The sequence below is a fragment of the Opisthorchis viverrini genome (assembly GCF_000715545.1).
Source record: "Opisthorchis viverrini unplaced genomic scaffold opera_v5_17, whole genome shotgun sequence".
Lineage (NCBI taxonomy): Eukaryota > Metazoa > Platyhelminthes > Trematoda > Opisthorchiida > Opisthorchiidae > Opisthorchis > Opisthorchis viverrini.
In genome coordinates this window covers 3313364-3332647 of record NW_008751673.1, presented here as the reverse complement: position 1 = coordinate 3332647, position 19284 = coordinate 3313364, and the positions used below count along the sequence as shown (strand labels likewise).

General features: G+C 41.4%; 1 protein-coding gene across 1 annotated transcript; it reads left to right on the top strand.

Annotated features, from left to right (window-relative positions):
- Window positions 1-12070: 12070 nt before the first annotated feature.
- On the top strand, window positions 12071-19101 carry T265_12822 (hypothetical protein; the record flags this gene model as incomplete). The annotated part of the gene is made up of 4 exons (XM_009165683.1): window positions 12071-12419; window positions 12514-12797; window positions 18745-18858; window positions 18922-19101. Coding segments are annotated over 4 exons (927 nt in total), but the record flags the coding sequence as incomplete, so codon positions are not given.
- Window positions 19102-19284: the final 183 nt, after the last annotated feature.

The following is a 19284-nucleotide window of genomic DNA, read 5'->3' as shown; positions in this document are numbered from 1 at the left end:
CTTCACCAGGGGCGAAATTATTTTGACCATCAACAGTTTCTAAGTAGCTCGGAGGAAAGAATAATTCACAAGTCGCATGAAAATATGCCGACACTCTAAGCGCCAGTCAACACGTGAGTAAATGATGTGAATCCTATGACTAAAGGACGACATGCACGAGTTGATCACTTAGGGGATCAGTTCTTGTAACGAAATGGTTGTCTTCAGTTGCTAACCGGAGGTTGGGTGTTACTATCTTTCAAGGGGTTTGTTGTATGGGCAGTGTTGCTGGTTCCTAACATGGATGGAACATTTGTATGATGCTTCAAAGCTTTTCAGCGTAAACTGACCTTACCTGAGGGAGAAAGGCTCAATTGAGTGGATGGGAATGAGACATAACATTAGCCCGCAATCAAACGCTCATTCATACAATCTGGAGTGGGACCGTTAGATTAGGCTTCATTGAAGTTACTTCGCTGATTATAGAGACCTCACCATGAAATGATGACAGCATCAACAATGTCCAGACTCCCCGTCAAAACTTACAAAACATTCTGCCAACTCACATTTTATCCATCTCGCATTTTGCGCCACTAACAATTAGGCACACGAGACAACATTAGTCTTGGGAGACGATGATTCAGCTTGCATAGCGTAGTACTTGAAGACAGCATGATGATGGTTGGAAAAGTTAGAAATATTAGTGGTTTGTTTTCGTCTTCAAAATGGAGCACGACATTGACTGTGTACTCTAGATCGACTAAGTTCTCACCAGCAACAAACTTAATATTGTGGTTTGGGGGAGACTCCCTAGCTTCCACTTCATTATTTCATCCATGGTGAAGTTCAGCGGAATTCGAAGGAGTGTTTGTCCTTACCAGACACCGCTTTTTTAGAACTATTCATGAATTCCAACGAGTTCAAATGTACGTGGATATAATTATCGGATTATGTTTACGAACAGGAGCACTCCCTGTTGGAGAAGCAAGTAAAGTTTAGCGCTAATCGATTGACAGAATCCATCATTGACGTTTTAGGAGGCCACGATTGTGAGTCTCTGCTCCGTACTCTAGACGAGTGGCCTGTTGAAGACGGATATTATTGACCATTCATTCCAGTTGCCTAAGATGACCGCTCTCTCCCGGATAGACGCGAGCGGGGCTGGCAGAATCAGACCAAGGACCTAACCTTTGTCCTCAAATGGAGAAGGTGAAAGGTCGTTGGGGTCAGCAGCGCGGTGAAATTTCAACATACAGTGAAACGCTTTTTGGGTTAGGAGTGGTTCCGAATTCACAGTTCATGTTTACGTTAAAGATCGACCGCCTGGATGAGGAGTAATAGGTGACGAAGTTGGAAGAAACTGTTCATAAGATTGGTGGAAACCCTTTTACTTGTTTGATGTTCTAAGTGTCCTGTTCAAAAGTCCGAAAGCTTCTTCCCTTGTTAGGTAGCATGGAACCACTGTGAAACTTGATAACAAGAGGCTTTCGACTGTGTTGAACGAACCATGTGGGACATCTTGTGAAAATTTTTATTTGTTTATGTTGTTTGACTTCCCCGGCCTTCTGGATCCACAGAGCTTCTTGATGTATGCAGACACTCAGTTTTGCCTGGAATTGGATGATGCGTCGAAATAGATTGTGTTTAGCATCCCGAGGGAATTCCTCATCAAGGTTCCTATTGCTACAAGAGGCTACCTGCTCTAAACAGCAGGGAGAAATTCCAACATCAAGCACAGCTTTGAATATTTCTCTCTGGTTATCGCCAACATCCGTTATCGGGCAGACAAGCACTCAGGCATTCGGTTCTGATACATGTGCTCTTAAAAGAGCACAGAAACTGTCTGACTGATTCAGAACATCACTTTGCTACGCAAACAAGTGATTGAAATAAAACGAAATCGCTTCCTATGCAAATGGTACCAAACAAGCTCCCCAGAGTTGACTGGCAGCAGATGTGCATTCACGTAAGGACGCTTTCGCTTAATGGCTCAAGATTATATCATCCCAACCTGTCCCAAGTCAGCGGCCTCAACATCGCCAGACTTGCGCAGCCAGAAGCAAGAAGAGGGCATCAGGGCTGTGAATACAGCGTACTGCATTCTTGTTTACGACAGATATCACTGCAGGTAATATCCAGCGCACTCCGGGTTCGGGGTTTGAAAACTATTTGTTCTGTGCTTAATGCTTTTACGCGTAGAAGCTTCCTGTGGGTGTATTGCAGGACGAACTGAAGTATCAGCTTTGGTGGTTGGATCTGCAGCGAAAGTGCCCACAGTGAATCAACGTTACAGCGAACTAAAAAGTGAAAGGAGTCAGCAGTAGCATATTTTCTCTAACCTCCCTGCTGTGTGCAACAAATAAGGCAACTCTGCAGATGGTGGCACGCGACGGCCAATGTGACATACAAGTTAACGATGTTAGTGGATGTAGGCAGATTGGAATATTAGTATGGTTCTTCCACTTAGACAGGAAGACGATGAGGATCTTCAGCCCAAGCATTTGACACACAAGCCCAACCGCAATCCAGCATGTAAGCGCTGGCATACTACTACCGTAGTACAAGTTTCATAAGGAACAAGTCGCTGCGCCTTTTCCAACCCCAACTTTGGGGACTGGGGCACCGTATTAGTCGAAACATTATCCGCTTACCAACCTGGTACGAGAAATTCTGATTTTTAAAGTGTTGAACCCCCGGTATAGTTCGGTGGGTCACATGAATACTCATACCTCTGTATGACTATAAGGTCCAGGCTGACTACAACGGCACGATGGAGGGTGTATTTATTCATGACGAAAGATCGTCAGCAAGCATGAGACATGAGATAAATAAGAATCCGTGATGTGAAACCACGTTTTTGGATGAACTAACCGATTGTGGGCTTAGAAATCTACTTAAATGACCAACGTATTCGAAGTATTAGCGAGCCCAAACTGACCATAATTGAATGAGTGGGAACATTTTATTGGTAGTTACTTTAGAATCTGAACCAAGTAAAGACTTTCCCTAGCAGAGGGATTGGGAGCAAGTTCTGTTTAATATTAGATACCTTTATCTGTTTATTTATAGCACCAAGATAATGGAGCGGTAATGGCAATAGGCGAAATGGCCGTGATGTTTTTATATCGCAACGTCCAGAATTGTCTCTTGCAACAACAGTGGTGAAAAGAGTGACGTCAGTAGGAATAGAGAATTCAGTCTTTCAGTTTTCTCTAATGCACTATCAGAACCCAGTCAGATAAAATCTGTCACACTCAGCTCTTTCATGTAGAAATATATCTTAGTAGTATGTTTTTACTGATTAATTGCGAACATGTTTGAAATTAGCTATGTATCCTCGGTGTATACTTGAATATAAACTAATATGACTGCATCCCAGAGTCCGTTTTTCCGCTCCAAACGCTGTCAACAGCTGATGTTTATTTGTCGGCGTCTTGTAAGATTCACAGTCTATGTCCATGCAAATGGTATAAAGTTGCTAGGAAAAGAAGTGGGATGTACTGATGTATTGCGGTGTAGTTGGGAAGTCTTGTAGGCCCAGAATAATGTTCGGCTTCGTCTTTCGGTAGTACATAATACCAAGAGCCGTATTTCTGTTATCTACTGACAAGGAATCTACTGCTGTTCACGTTATGAGGTACGCGACCGGGTTAAAAATAATGAGACTGGAAATCGTTCATCGGGTATCAGTTAGGGAAGCAGGTACTCGGTCATTTCAAACCAAATGCCAGTTGTCAAATAAAAGTCTTGAGCCAGCGGTCAGGAGCTAACTGGCGGGGTGGCATGACGTTTGGTCACCTCCGAAGGATGAATGTCCAAACTTTGACCGGAAAGGGACACAAGCGATGCAAAGTAGAATTCAGCTTAGCGTCACATTATTAATTTACACAAAACTATCCCGGTTACCCACGATTATCTGAAGATCCTTGATTAAGAAAATAGGTTTTACCTTTATCTATTGGTCAAGTAATTTGCGGCTTCTGTGAGTGTACAAACAGTTTTGACCTATCATCTGAAAACTTTGCGTACAAGCAAATACTTAATTAAGGGTTTTAGCTTTCTTCAGTTGCATACTTACTGGGGGTTCGGATTCTCTGCTCTGAAAATTACAGCTGAAGCAATTCGTGAATAGATTTCAGGATGTACTACGTTCCTTATTTTAGGTAATTTTGTCCATCAAATGTAAGACCAGACACAAGATGTCTTTCTTCGGCCTTTTGTCGAAGGTGTGGAGTTTGTTTCATAAAAATTATTTTCTTTGCAGAATTGCTCACCAATTCAGTGTTTTCCTGGAACTCAACATTTTTCAATATACAAGTAACAAACTCCCTGAAGCCGGGTCCAGAGCAGTAGTCCTTATCGGTGGAACACTACTTCAGCGCGTCGTGAAAAGTCTTTTTGACCGCTCAAAGCATTATCGAAAAAACCGATCAGAAAAGCTGGACTCACTTATGAATGTTATGCGAGATAAATCTCTGTCGGCACGCAGGACATACGAGTTGACAACGGTGACTTCGTATCTTTAATGGTGCATATTCTACCTTATGTTCTGAATTCGCCTTTCAAGATTTCCTCCAACTAAACCAAACGTGATGAAAGTAGGCTTATCTTAATTCAGAGACAGCGGAAAAACGAGGTATCTTACTAGCTTACTAGTTTACTATCTTACTATGTTGGCTGAGATTACGTAGTGTTCATATGACAGGGAATATTGCAACTTCGTTGAATAGACTTATTCTAAAGTCGCACAACCATAACAGTTACTTATGAAAAATCATTGGTTCATATGATACATGACAAGTTATGTGAGTCGCACCATTTTGCGTACTGCTAAGGAAATAGAACCGAAAGACAACAGGCTTCCGTTTCAGAAGTGTTCGTGCGGTTGATGATGATTGTGACTGTAAGATGTATGTCTTGGTAGGTAATTATTTGCGAACATGTTTTTAGGGAATTTGTTTACTAGACATAACCATAAAGTGATTTCTCAGACGATAAACCCGTATGTTTGAGATACCATGTTTAGCCAGTCGGGTAGAAAGTGCGTTCTAATACTACTCATTGAATTTTAGAGTTGAAAATGGATGGAAATTAAATTGTCTGTTAAGTTTATTCAAAGAGTCAAACAGTTTTCAGTTGTAGTACTGTGCTACGTTCAGGAAATGAAAACGCATGATTTGTAGAGTTTTTAGGCAAGTTTGGTCACTTTCTTAGTTTTGATTTCCCAGCAGACCAACACCTGAAGTACCAGATGAGCCTGTCCATAATTATAAATCAAGTGCAGAATTCTTCTTGCTAACTGACAACCAAAAGCTCCAACTAAAAGATCGTCTTAGTATAACAGTAATAAAGCCTCGACTAAAATTTCAACCTATACAGGGCCTATATATATGCCTATATAAAGCCAAATAGTGGGCATAGTCACACATCGCTTACCTTGAACTGCTTTTCTTGCGATGCCAGCTGGTACAACTCGTCCCGTAAGACGAAGGCGGAAGAAATTGGATCGGATGTGGTCAATGCTAGGTAGGCAGAACTAGACAACGCCTGGTAGGTGTGCAACCGTTGCAGCTCCAGTATAAGAGAATCCTTTGAATAAAGACATTGGAGAAAATGAAGTTACAGGCAAAGGTTGTAATCAGCACACATTACGAACGATTGCCCTCATACTGATAGAACAAATGTTGAAGCTCCAATCGGGTTGTAATACAAAAGAATTAGTTTACTGTTGGGGCCATAAATGTTCTACTCGGTAGAGACATTCAAATAGTGTTGGACAAATTAGAATTTCAGAATTTTCGAATATGGGTTCAAGCGCATATAATGCCACTAAAAAGCAATGCTCGTGGACTGGAACCCACGAATTTTCAATTAGCGGGCGATTGCTATACTGACCGAGATACCGCGGACGTCATCCCACTACCCATCTGCTCACATGGTTTACATACCTATTTGCCACACTGCAATGTTGATGTTTGCCATATACAAAAACCTCAATGATGGCAGATACAATCTCCGGAATGCATGGTAGCCAATCCTGGATTCAAAAATAGATACGGTAATGGAAAGTTTTTTTCCAGTTTTTCGGACTGGAGGATCCCTTTTGTTCGGTACCAAATTGGTGTTCGATAGATTAAAGTGTGCTGAAAAGGTTGACCGGAGATTTTTCTGAAAGTATATTCATTGAGAGCAGAATCAGTGTTCGATGATGTTTGATGGGGTCCATCAAAACTCCAGTTACTTGAAGCTGAACTCCTGTGTTTATTGGAGCACTTAGAGACATCCCTAGATATGTTAAGCAGCCACCCACACGGATGGCAGCGAAGCATAAGCTGGCTTGCTGCTAGACAAGCAAAGGATATTCTTTTTAAAAAACGGCGTAAAATATAATAGCATTTGTAAACTGATAAGACGATCATGTACAGCTAGTTCATTACTCATGGTAGGTCATTCGGTTTCAAATCTGCCCAGTAAACGAGAAATCGCGGGGTTTGGTGCACATTACTGATGTTCGATTTCGAGCACTCATTTGGAGGGCTGAGCTGCTTACTAAGCCAACTAAAATTATTAGAAATGAAGGACCTTTCAAAAATATTTTTTATGCTCTTCCAACGTTTCTTCACAGAACTCTGAACCCTACTTACTTAATACTCGGTTAGTTTACACCAGCACTGGAAATGCAAGTAAGCACTGTTTAATACCACAGAAATATAGTATTTGTCGTTTTGCTGCTAGTATACAAGTATACTATACAGTCAGGTCTATCCATGCAGAATATATGACGTATCATTCCTAATAACTTTCGCCGCTACTGATGCACTTTCTAAGCGGTCAGTCAACAAGGAAAGGCTAGTAACCAAAATAGTCTGTCACAAAAATATGCTGGCGACTAGTGAACATGCGAGTCAGATAGGCCTGTGAGGAAACTGATCCAGACAGCATCGTTCGTAATAATTTATTCCTCCCCCCTTTCAAGCCGATGCACTCTCACACAAAGCAACTCTTTTCTACGTTGAACCTGGAAAGTATAAGGGTAATATGCCTAAAAAACTAACTTTTCTTGTTGCAGAAGAACTTATGCTTTACGTAATCGGAGCTACAGCACTCAGTTAAACTCGGTTAGGTAACCACAGAGGCTATGATGCTTCGGTTCAATGGAAAAGTAACGGATGAAAACTGACGTAATTAAGGAGTCTGTTTCGCGGTTTATACCCAAGAAGCTTTTCTGGTTATGGGTAAACTGAAACAGGATTCTAACCTTTTACACGGAGGCAAAAAAGCATATACCCAGGCGCCAGAAGCTCGGAGGAGTGAGGCGCTTCGGCGACGAAAAAAACTGACTTTTTGGTACGGCCTTGCGAATGTAGAAACGCGCAACATGAGAACGCGAATGCCCTTGCGGCATCGTTCTCTCAGCTCACTAGCGTACGTATCAGCCCACTTTCTGAACGGAAACAGCTGGAACTGAGGTAAACTTGGTCCATTTTCAATCGCAAAATGTCAGAATTACATCATCCCGAGTTCGACAACACAATTTTCAACATGGTTAATGTGATACCATGAAAACGACCATTAACATCTTAAAAGATTGCCATAGAAGGATTTTGGTAGCAGTACGAAGAAAGAGGATCGCCATTACACTGGGATAGTTGGTAAAACGAGTAAGCCGTTTAAAAAAACTGATACAGTTGTTTATCGTTATTCGGTCATGTTTAGGCTGACAGCAGGATGGCAAGTGGCATAGTTGTTCATCTGCCGATCTTATCCTTTCGAGTCTAGATCAGTTCTTACGGACTTGCATGCAACATCACATGTAGGTCCGATTCAGGGCTCGTGGGTTGTGCTGTCCGATAGTGCACCGGTGTTCGGTGGTTGGCGAGTTCGATTCAGATGGAAGTCATTCACGAAAAAATACATCCTATAAAGGAAGATGATAACATACGACCGAGAAGTTTTAAGCGTTGATGAAAATCTGCACAAAACACTTTGCTTCTCGGCAACGTTTGTTTGTAATGCAATATGAGCAGCAAGTATTTTTTCTTACTACCCCGATTTAGAGCATCCGTAGAGAGATATCCATCCTCAGCTGCTCTGTTGAATTGCCGCAAAACCTTGGAAATGGCCTCGGAGATCAACGAGTCACCACACTGTGGCTAGGATAATTTTAAACGAACGTCGTGGATTTTTGTGGTGAGCCCCGGAAGCACGAAAATGAGTCACTACTAAACAGTGTCTTGGAATGTTAAAGAGTGTCTAACTTCAGATGTGTCCACATCAGTAGTTGGTAAAAGTAGACTAACGGAAATGGAAAATGGCGAAACTAGCTTGGAGTTATCGAAAAATTTCCAGCTGACCATATATATAGTGTCGTACCAAAGGAAATATTTCGATGGTTCACATATAGTTTCAACCGAAATATGAGACGGCCATTGCGTAACGAGTTCATTCGGAAAAATCCCAGTAGTCGGTCATTTAAGCCTACCGATAGTATGATCGTATTTGCAACCGGACGTTTTATTTCGAAAGCCCTCAACCTGCCGTTCATATCGGAAATGAGTGCGGTAAAATTTGGAGATGACTTTAGATGACAACTTCAAAATGGTCAATGGTGAAACACCCGATGTTTTTTTATTAATATATGCTTAGTATCTCTAGACTGAACTCTGTTTACTTTAAAAACAAATCAGTCAACTTCGTAATAGAACGTTGGATGTTAGGTTGTGAATGGTGACGAGCGTTAATACGTAAACTTTCATTAGAACACCGTTAGAATTCGGTCACTTGAAACATTATCTTTACTTACGATGCTACGTCCTAATGGCAAGCGTGATATTTTCGACCGTTCTTGAGAAGAAAAGGAAAGTAGCTTAAAATTAATCGCGAAATTGTATCCTTATCTAAGGCGGAGTACACGACTATTGGTAGTTTAGTTATCTGAGGTGCAATTCATTATGTATAAATGAGTCGCTTTCGTTATCCTTGTACATTTGCGGTCGCCAAAGGCACTGGATAGAATATACTGATCGGAAATGTACCATTCGGAAACTGTTATAATGGATGCGAATTAGGTGAGACCGCTGTACTGCCGAGAACGGGGAATTCGCATGTCTTTTGTTAATACATAAATTTATATGCTATTTTCGCGTAGCATCTGGAAGACATGCAGAGTGCTTTGAGATGGTCCAGACTATTCTGGACCAGTCTTGCATCCACAATGACAAAACGTACCTACTACCAAATACAATAAAATTACTCCTATGGCAACTTGCAAATTATAAACGTTCTTTATTCTCGAACTCAATTTTACTGGTTTTTATCACACAGTGGACTGGCGGGTATGCCGCTCGCAACACACGTTCAGTTCATCTATCCTAACGTACGGATTTTTTGTCCATTAGTTCTCATCCGCGCCTCGCGAAGCTTTTGACGCAAATGTGAACGTGCTGTCAATCTAACTATCCCGATGGAAACGAATGAGAAACCGTTATTATCAGAGCACATTTGTACGGACGCATTTATCGATGCTACTCTATAATTTATGCCTCAAAACATTACTTCTTTGACCAATACAATTTATACCCTTGTCTTTTGATCAAATTACTTCACTGAATGGTAACCTTCAACTTCAAAGCGATGTAAATTTTTGCAAGCACGTAGAGGGCGCTTAATAAGAATTGGTTGAAAATCTGTTTGAATACAAAATTTGAAACTACTCTGTTAACCACTGAGGCCAGTGAATTGTGAAATAACTAAGGCTTCCTAGTTTTAAACAACTGTACGCCGATGGATGACAGTCTGACTCTGCAGGCTGTCGATTAATTTTTAACAGTCTTTTTATTGTTGTGGCTGTGATGGAAATAAGTGCAGATTTTTTTCAACCCCATGTAACCTACTCGAAAAAGACTTCAAGGTCCATCGATAGACCACCACTGATTCGGTCCTGCTTGTGTTCCATCAAGCATAACTGGTTAGGTTGGTTTTCATTTCGCGATTAAACGAAAACATTAACCTATACAAAGTTGAACATTCACCTGAAAGCCAAGATACCGTGGGCGCTACGCTTGAACAGATCGCATATTTTGATATAATCAAACCGAATATAAAACGCACTCGCTGCTTATGGGGTTAATTGGAGACCCCAATCTATCATTTTCCCCTGTAGGGCTGAGGAAGAATTATCGACAATCGATCACAGGCTTTATAAACGAAGATTTTGCCTTGTAAGTGAAGCCAACCTCTTCCAAGACCGAGAAACATTGCGCAGCTGTTTCAGCCTTACTGGGTTCACCGGCAGTGCGCATCTAGCAAAACTCCCAGAGTTCCGAACCCACTACTTAATGGCTAGTAGGTCGAACAGGTAAACTCAGCCAAATAGTTAAGTTTTCAGAACGTCTAAACTGCCTCCACGACTGTATCCGCTAGAAAAGTACGTTTTAGACAGCAGTAAAGAACTACAATCTGTACGGACGTTTTTAGGATATCATGTTGTCGCACAAATATATTTTATGCACATTTGCTTGTTAAATAATCGTGCTTGGATTAGCTGTCCTTTTAATTCATCGGGATCTGCCGTTGACTGTTTAGTTGACGAATGGTTCTAATTATGTCTAGTCAAGCTTCAGAAATACAGTCTTTCACGATCACTTGATGACAATCAGGGAAGTTTCTACTACAGGATTGCCATAAGAGGTCACGAATTGCAGCCTTGAGGATGTAAATTTGGCTTATGACTAATGAAATCTATTCGAGGCCTGTATACATTCAGAAGGCGTGCATTCGCAGTGCTTTGTGATTTTATTCCAAATCTTGGATTTAACAATTCTAGAGTATTTTAAACAACAAGAGGGGCGCTATTTCAATCCACTGCTGAAAAGTCATTGCCGAATATCTAAGCATTTCAATTTGCTCTCTGGTTCTACAAGTAATTCTTCAATTAGGTATTTAAAACACTGGGATCCAACGATAAGGCTGGGATAACAATAAGGCTGCGGGCAAACAAGTTTTATACAGTCTGGTCTTTTGCATCGAGTCCAAAGCGGAATAAAACGAAACAAAATTCAGGGAAAACTACATCGTTTATATGGAATTAAACTCCAAGATAACTTATCAGTAAATGAAAGATGGCCTGAAAGTGATTTTTATGTCACTCTGAACCCACAGTGCAGGAGGGAATCGATTAATCAATATTGCCGTGAGGAACTTCAGTAGATGCTTTGATCCATGAAATGGAGTAAAGTTGAACTCTGTGTCCCGTCTCGACCAGATGTCTGGTAATCGATTATTCAGTTTTTGACCTCTCCAAATAAAACCAGGATCAGTAGACATGGTATGAAATCGTTTGAGCAGGTGTTGTTTTGATCGCGTTTCTAGCCTCCGATCAGCTCTACCAGTGTACGTATCTCCGCAGCTGCAGATCAGTTAGTAAGCGTAATGACCAGCTTATAATATTGATTCGAGATTTGATCGGCGGCAATGGCACAGCCCTTGTGGATCGCCTAACGTCAGTTGTGCTACAGTAGGCATGAGGCCACATTTAAGTCCGATTTATGCGGACTAGAAAAAGGATCACCCGTGCAGGAAATATCCCCAGGACCATGACCTACGCCTCTTTATCGTTGTAGTTGATGGTGATGGTCAATGTTTGAGTAATCGCCTGAAAATTTCTGTGAGGTTCACGCTGGTTGCACATCAAACAGACCCGTGACTATCCGAGGTCATTCAAGGTAGACCAGAAGTTCCCGGGTACTTTTGAGCCTTTTGGTCGGCTTAGTGGTGATGAAGCGAATCATTCATAGCGAAAATGTGACCAAAAGTTACTTGTGGTTTATGCGGTTATGAAGATCCGCAAAGTTTAGGCGTGTGATAACCGCAGGTTTAGGTCTGTTACAATGCTTTTGGGGGATAAGACCATGCAATTATGGATACGTAACACACGAACGATCCGCTATTTATTCGGTAAAAGTTAGAGCATAACGGATACAATCATGTCGAGCTTAGACGCACAATTCACTTTTGTTGAGGTGAAGGCATCGAATCGTTTTCCTGGCAGAAAGATTACGATATTCTTATTATTTTGTCCTCAGCTCACACAATGCAATTATGTGCCCATTTACCAGAGGAAATTTTGACGAGGTTGGTAGTAGTAGTTTCTCATATCAGTTGTTTTGGTCCTAAACTCCCGCATGAGCTGGGGTTTAACAAAAGGTATTCGAAATCTGCTTCCACAGCACTGCAGTCAGTTCTCCCTGGCTTGATTTTGATGCTGCATCCAAATGACAGTGAGTCTGGAGGAAGTCGACTAAGGCGAATAACAGAAAAGTCATTCACTTTGGTTTTCACGAGAGACCCAACTGAATATCTCGGTTATGACGTTCTACAACTGAATGTGCCGCACACAGGCCGCCTCATGTTTCAGTTGGCACGATATTCGAAATATCGCAGTATATTTTCATGAAGAAAACTACTCACAAATTTGCTAAACTCTCTTTCGACAGCCCACGACCGATTTCGCCCTTCTTAAGGATCGTAAGGTAGGCGCAGCAGCACTCAGCAGTAATTTATGCCGATTTTCCCGGAAAAGTACCACTGAATTTCTCCAGCTAAACTTGGATGGCAGTTTACAAGTGAAATCTCGCTCACACAAGCCTCATCCTAATACTTCACTGGTTTTCTGCTCATCTTCGGACACCAAGTACTCGTTTATTTTATTTATTGTCTTCATGCCTACCACCACATGTAAACCTTTGAGTTCTTCGGACATTTCTGCACCTTCAAACCTTATCAAAATTGTCGTTTTCCACAACACCAGAACACTTTTGGTAGGTCTCTCCGAGGATCAAAACAAAGCCGTAAATTAAGAAAACATTCACACGCGTTCACAATCTAAAACTGGGGAATGGTGACCTCAGACGGGTGTGTGTAATAATTATTTGCATCTCATAATTGAAAAAGTGAAACCGTTCTCATTGGAACAAAATTTGGCACGGTGAAGCCAACGTTGGTCGTTTCTTAACAATAAGGACAAAAATGCCTTCCCACTTAGTACGACGACATCCAATTGACTTCGCCAGATAGATCAGCGGTTCGCTCATTAGGGAATCAGTAAGTAAAACTTAGTCAAAATTCAGTCAACCTTTACTTCAAATGAGCAACCAAGTATGCATGAACTTTGTTTATTACTCATCCATATATGCAGCTGGCGTGAATCGAGGAGGATGCTTAGCCGGCAATCTGATGGGCCGTAGACTGTAAACCATTTTCCGGTTCTTATGAGTTATTCACGCACAGAATTTCGTAGTTTATTTCCGACTTTAGTAAAAATAAAAAATCGCGAATATGCAAAAAGCAGGCATGGCCGGGGCAAAGGTAAATTTTAGCTTGTCTTTCCATACCTTTTAGACGGAAAACATATGTGGCTTGCATAGGAGAATATCAAACAGGTTAGGACAGCACAGAAAGCCTGTTTACGGTGTTTTGCATATCCATTCTGTAGCAAGGGTGTATTTAAACAAGCTGAGAGACGAGTTCTCACAGTGCAGAGGGAAAAGACCACCTCGGGACTCAGAGGAGTAGATATTACAGAGAGCGCGGAGCTTTTTCACGCTGTTGGTTCAACAAGTTTGATCGAAATTCGGCAATACAGAGCAATGGATTTCATTCGTTTGAATATTCGCTGCGCTATTTCCTCATTTGGCCGATGAGCTAAAATTAATTCAAAGGATTTCGTATATCTTAGACCTGTTCCACATTAGCTCAAATTTTCCATAGATTACAAGTGAGAAAATGCACGATTTTTCAGTTTACGGTATGTCTGCTTCGACCAGCGCCCACTTGCAAATTGATTTTGTGTTAACCCAACATTAGGCTCCATGAATCTTTGGTTTTTACTATTCCATTGCAAAAAAGGTTACCTCATGTTTACTTTGGAACAATGTTCTGGAAGGCGAAAATATTTCCCTACTAGGCATGACGTCGTTTAAAACTCCGGAGAATTCACCATCGATTTCGCTTTATAAATAAGCTCATCCCTCAAACTTCCACTAAAATACCTGAACATTGTATTTCCTATCTAGATGTTTAATTTTGGATTGGTGCGCTTTAGTTTCCTTGGATATTTTTAAGCAGCTGAAATTTCGCAGCCTCTTTTTTGATTAGTATAACTTGAACATTCAAAAATCGTCACCGGTTGACCAAAATACAAGTGAAATATCAATAAACAGCCAGTACGAGCATTAAATCATTTGCACAACCATTTAAGAACGATGTAAGTAAATGTGTGCCGTGTAATGACAACCGACCATCAAGATAATTTTGCAAATTGGATATTGTGTGGAAGCTTCCATTTAAAGTCTATAATGCAGATTTGGTTGCGGGATTGGTAGAATTTGTACTTACATAAATTTTGCTTGAACTGTTCCGCGCGTGTCCAAGCTCATTTATTCACACACAATTATCCTCACCAGATGGGTCAAACAATTCCAAATATCCTCGTGCGACTTCAGCGGCGTGTGGTGTCATCAGCATTACTTGATGCATACAGCAGGTTGGGCAATTGGAAACAGGTTACTACTGATGTCTCTTTTCTTCCTCTTTGACGGATTCCTTCCCTATCCGTCCTTATCCCATTGATGGCTCACTTCTCCTAGGTCACTTGTGAACTGTTAAAATATTACACCCACCCAGTTGACTCGTCCACCACGGTCGCAGACACCTCGAGGTCATTCTTCGAACGCCAATCCTCAGTCTATTTGACAGCCTTTAACTTCAAAATCTCAAAGATGCTATCGCAATTATGCTAGACTCCCCCTTCACTGACGTGTCTCTGAAACAACGATGCCAGGCGCAACTCCCTATTGTTTTTCTTGCTCGTCGCCGTGGCTGGTTGAATGATACTGCTCTAAGCTCGCTAGCTGAAGGATCTCTACTTGAATGGTTCCCGTTAGTAGTCACTCATGTGCTGTTTGTCTGGCAGTGTTTACGTAATTATCCCGTTTACTCCAAGAAACCGTAGCGCTAAGACTCTGAAGGGCAGTACACTGAGCGATTTATTATGTCGGATCAATAGCCAAGATACTGTTATTCCCCTGGATATGGATACACAAGTTGGTGGGCTTGACACTATTGAGGCTCAGTTGGGTGATTGACTGGAATCGAGACGCACATGAACGTCTATTTCAGTTATTTGCTGACTGCAGATGTTTCTATGCAGTACTACCTTCTAAAACGATTGAAGCTAGTTGACCACATGGTGACATCTCATGCGAACCAACTTTTAACGCAGGTGGACTACAGCCTATTGTTCATACGTGACATCGATTAACTACCGAGTGTCGATCGTTCTGGAACACTTGTAAAATATGCCCACGTGTTTGGCCGTCGGTACTCCTTTTTGCACTTTTCGGAAGCACAACCTCGCCTAACTCTCGAACTCTGATGTCAAGCACACCTAACAAAATTGCCTATAGTACTCCCTTTCGAATAATACATCTACTGTTGACCCTTAGCAAAATACATTGTCCGCAAGCCTGCAAGTCTGCTCTGTTTGTGAAACAGCGCAATCAACTAAAGCTGAACACTGGATCAGAAGCCAGCTGAAAAGTTGCATCCACGCGAAACGATAAGCTTGGTATGTCGAGTGGATTGATGAAAATCAGGAAACATAAAAATTTGGGTGAACATAGTCTATTTCAGTCGATATAAGGCAAAAAAGGGCTTGCTCGCTCTTATTAGAGACGGAAGCCTGAATCTTTGGACCGGGCAACTTTGCGACCTGCAACTATTTAATCGGATTCTCAACCCACAACGACCTTGAAACCCTCGCTAACTTCAGAATTAACTAAACGCCTTTCATCCCTGAAGCGCCCTTGAGCTGCGTGGCAACCAGAGTGAGTCGATATTGTCACCCATTGTTTACGAATTTTTTCTCAATGAATTTGACGGTCATAGAATTATTGTCTCGAACCCTGTTGTAACAATAATCTTTGCGTTTCATATTTTAAATTGTCTGTGACCGTGCGCCAGGACCGGACCTGAGACCAGCAAGCGGGATTCTGACTGATGAGAGTTTGTGTGAACCACATCCCTATATTCGTCATGCATATTTTACACACCTAGAGCTCCTTGACATCAGGGGTCTGTCAACGTGTTTATTCTCCTCAACATCTTTGTGCAACGGGTCACAATACAGTAGTGCGTGAATATTATCAGCTGTTTGTATTAACATACTTGTAGGAGCTTCAGTTTATGGCTAGCTCTCCGAAAGCAACGGTATCCATCAACGGTGTTTGCTCTCTCCGTGTTCGCCATTGAGGAGGTACTGTACTCTAGTTGTGATATAAGAGCTCAACACTAGTGCGACAGATAGTGATCCCACGAATATCTGAAGTAAATTAGCATTGTGTGGCAGGTTCTAAGTATCTATCGCGCTGCCCGAATGGAAACTCTTGGTAAGTGATCTGTATGTAGATGCAACCATGAGAATAGTCCTTTAGGTTCAAGTGTGAAAGCTTACACATGTCTGTGAATGATTATTCGGTTGCCTAGGGCCTGCACAGGATTATGAGTGATGATGCATTTGCCTCGCATACAAGGTACCTGGGGTTCAACTTTTGTAAAACCCAAGAACACCCATCCCATTACATATGCAGCGGGCATCTGTATATGGCTGTGCTTACGTACTAAGGATTAATTGTGATTTAACTGACTGTTATGTCCCACTATAAGTAAGTTAGATGCTCAACATTTGACCGAGAGCCAACTGGCTTGAAACTCTGAATTTTGTGAGGTGCTCATTCCTGATGATTCCCAACAAGAAAGAAACAGTTGCACGGTGCTTCTCGGCTCCTCATTATAGACTGTTCCCACTGAAGGAACGAAATCTCAGTGGAAGATTATAAAATCTTCTCAAACTGTGGCAAAAATGAAAAGTTTGACAGAAACCCGAGCGGAGTCTTAAACCTGATTTATTTATGTTTTCGTGACAAACTGCATAGTTTAGCCCCCACTGACGCCCCGCAATTTACTTTTCCTGGCATAGTCACCGCTGGTGATCCGGCTCCGTCAGACAATAGTCCATTTTCTTTCTCATCTGAGTTATGACCGTCTTGTGAAGATGGTCATACATCTACCTTCTGGTTTCTACCCACTGAAATCTACTGTCCTTGGTTCTGTACATAGTGATATACTAGTTTTCAACGCGTGACAACCTAAATATGCATCATTGTCTGCGACTATTAAATTAAAAAACAGCATAGCTTCGGGTTTCCAGTACCATGGACTCCACAGGCGGCTTTTGTAATGCAGTGGCATGATTGTCTGACTAAGTGACATATGCCATTCGTGTAATTTTTCCCCTTCGATGGTACCGTTAATAATCACTGAGGATTAACTGGTCTAGGTAGTTCTTACTCACATATACTTTTTAACCAGTGAAAGAGGAAAAGGCGGTTTATTGTTTGATTACCAACAGTGGGTCCACTTTTATGTAATTAGAGTGTTGGGACACAAAATCATTGCTGTGCCTATTTGCATTTCCAGCTGATGCAAACACTTCCAGAAAGAATCGTTTTCATGATGTTTCCCTATTGATGCTGTTGTTTGTTTGATCAGTAGAATAATATTGAAGGGGTTGAAACAGATGTGCTTGTAAACATTTTTTGAATCCGACGGAGTACCTTCGAAGTTTTGACATCCATTTCATCAGATCTGAGGCTTATCAAGAACCGCAGTCCACTGTTTGTGCGTTCTTTTTTGGCAAACGTACTTATGACTCATTTGCTTATCAAAATGAGACAAACTGTTGAGTCCAAAGAGCGTTAAACAAATATCTGGTTTTTGATGTTGCTTAACATGAAGGCCACTTTAGTGTTGTTTAGTCGGACTGATAGCCGATGTATCACAATATCTTTGATGCAATCGGTATGATTAGCTCCAGCATGACTAAACCGGTGTTGGTCGATTAATCAAGTTTTCACTGACCTTACCATACTACACTGATCATATTCTGCCTCAGATTAGAATTTTGTTCTCAAAAGCTGATGTCTTAATTGGACCGTTTGTTCATTGATCATATGTTTTAGCTGAATGGTCATAAATTCTTGCGATGAATCTGACTATTATCATTCCATTCGACGGGAATTTATAGTCTACGTTTTAGCGGGTTTCAATTAAGATTTTGAGATAAGTTGTTTAAAACTACTTTGGTAATTAAATGAGCGGTGCTTCGACACACTTTGTTGAACTCTCCATTTCAATGCACAAAATGACTATATGCACTAACTCTGTGCTCTCATGGTGAGGTATTACCATTACAAGCATCACGCCGCATTTGTGCACTGCTTTGTGTAACAAATGATCAGGCAAGTTTCCTGAAGTTAATGGGACCAATGTTAAACACCCATACTCTCCAAGTAACCTCCTTCAAAGTCTGCCACGTTCGAAGTTTGTTGAGGACAAACGAAACACGAATACTACTGCCGATATATAAGAAGGGCTCTAACTTGAATCAAAAATGCTCTGGAAAAGATATTAGTTGTAAAGAAGCAATAAACACAACGTCAAACGTTTCAAGAACGTGCAAGCGTGTACTTCAAGATAGCCACACATGACATTTCAGAAGGATAGTTTGAAAAAACTGCTTTTTTGCTGCCCATTAGGTACACTGTCTCTCCAAGACTAAGGGGAATAAGGCACAATCTCACTGAATACTAGTAGCTTCAGATCATTCAAATACGATGCCCATTCTAATGTACTCCACTTGCTTTTGAGAACTACACTCATTTTCAAATAAATTTGGTTTTCACGAGAGACTCAACTGAATCTCTCATTTATGATGTTCTACAACTGAATGTGCTGCACACAGGCCGCCTCATGTTTCAGGTAGTACGATATTCGAGATATCGCAGTATATTTTCATAAAGGAAACTTCTCACAAGGTTGCTGAAGACTCTTCGACAACCCAAGACCAGTTTCGCCTTTCTTGGGGTTCATCAGGTGGGCGCAGTCCCCGAGTTTCCTTATGTTCTACTTGAACCCAAATTTCACTGTTTTCGAGAAATATACTCATTTGCAAAGCCTCAGAAGGACAAAACCGGTCGTGAGCTGTCGAGCACTTTTCAGCAACCTTGTGAATAGTTTACCCCACTTGTTATTTCTGAAGCGCACCAGATATTCGACCGTGGTTCTTCAGTAACCGAGCACCTTCATTTGGATTTCGAACGATTTCACCATAAGACTTTGATGCAACACAACCAGCCACTCAGTGATCGGAAGATTTTGTTTTTGCCTGAAAGCGCTCAATGACATCGG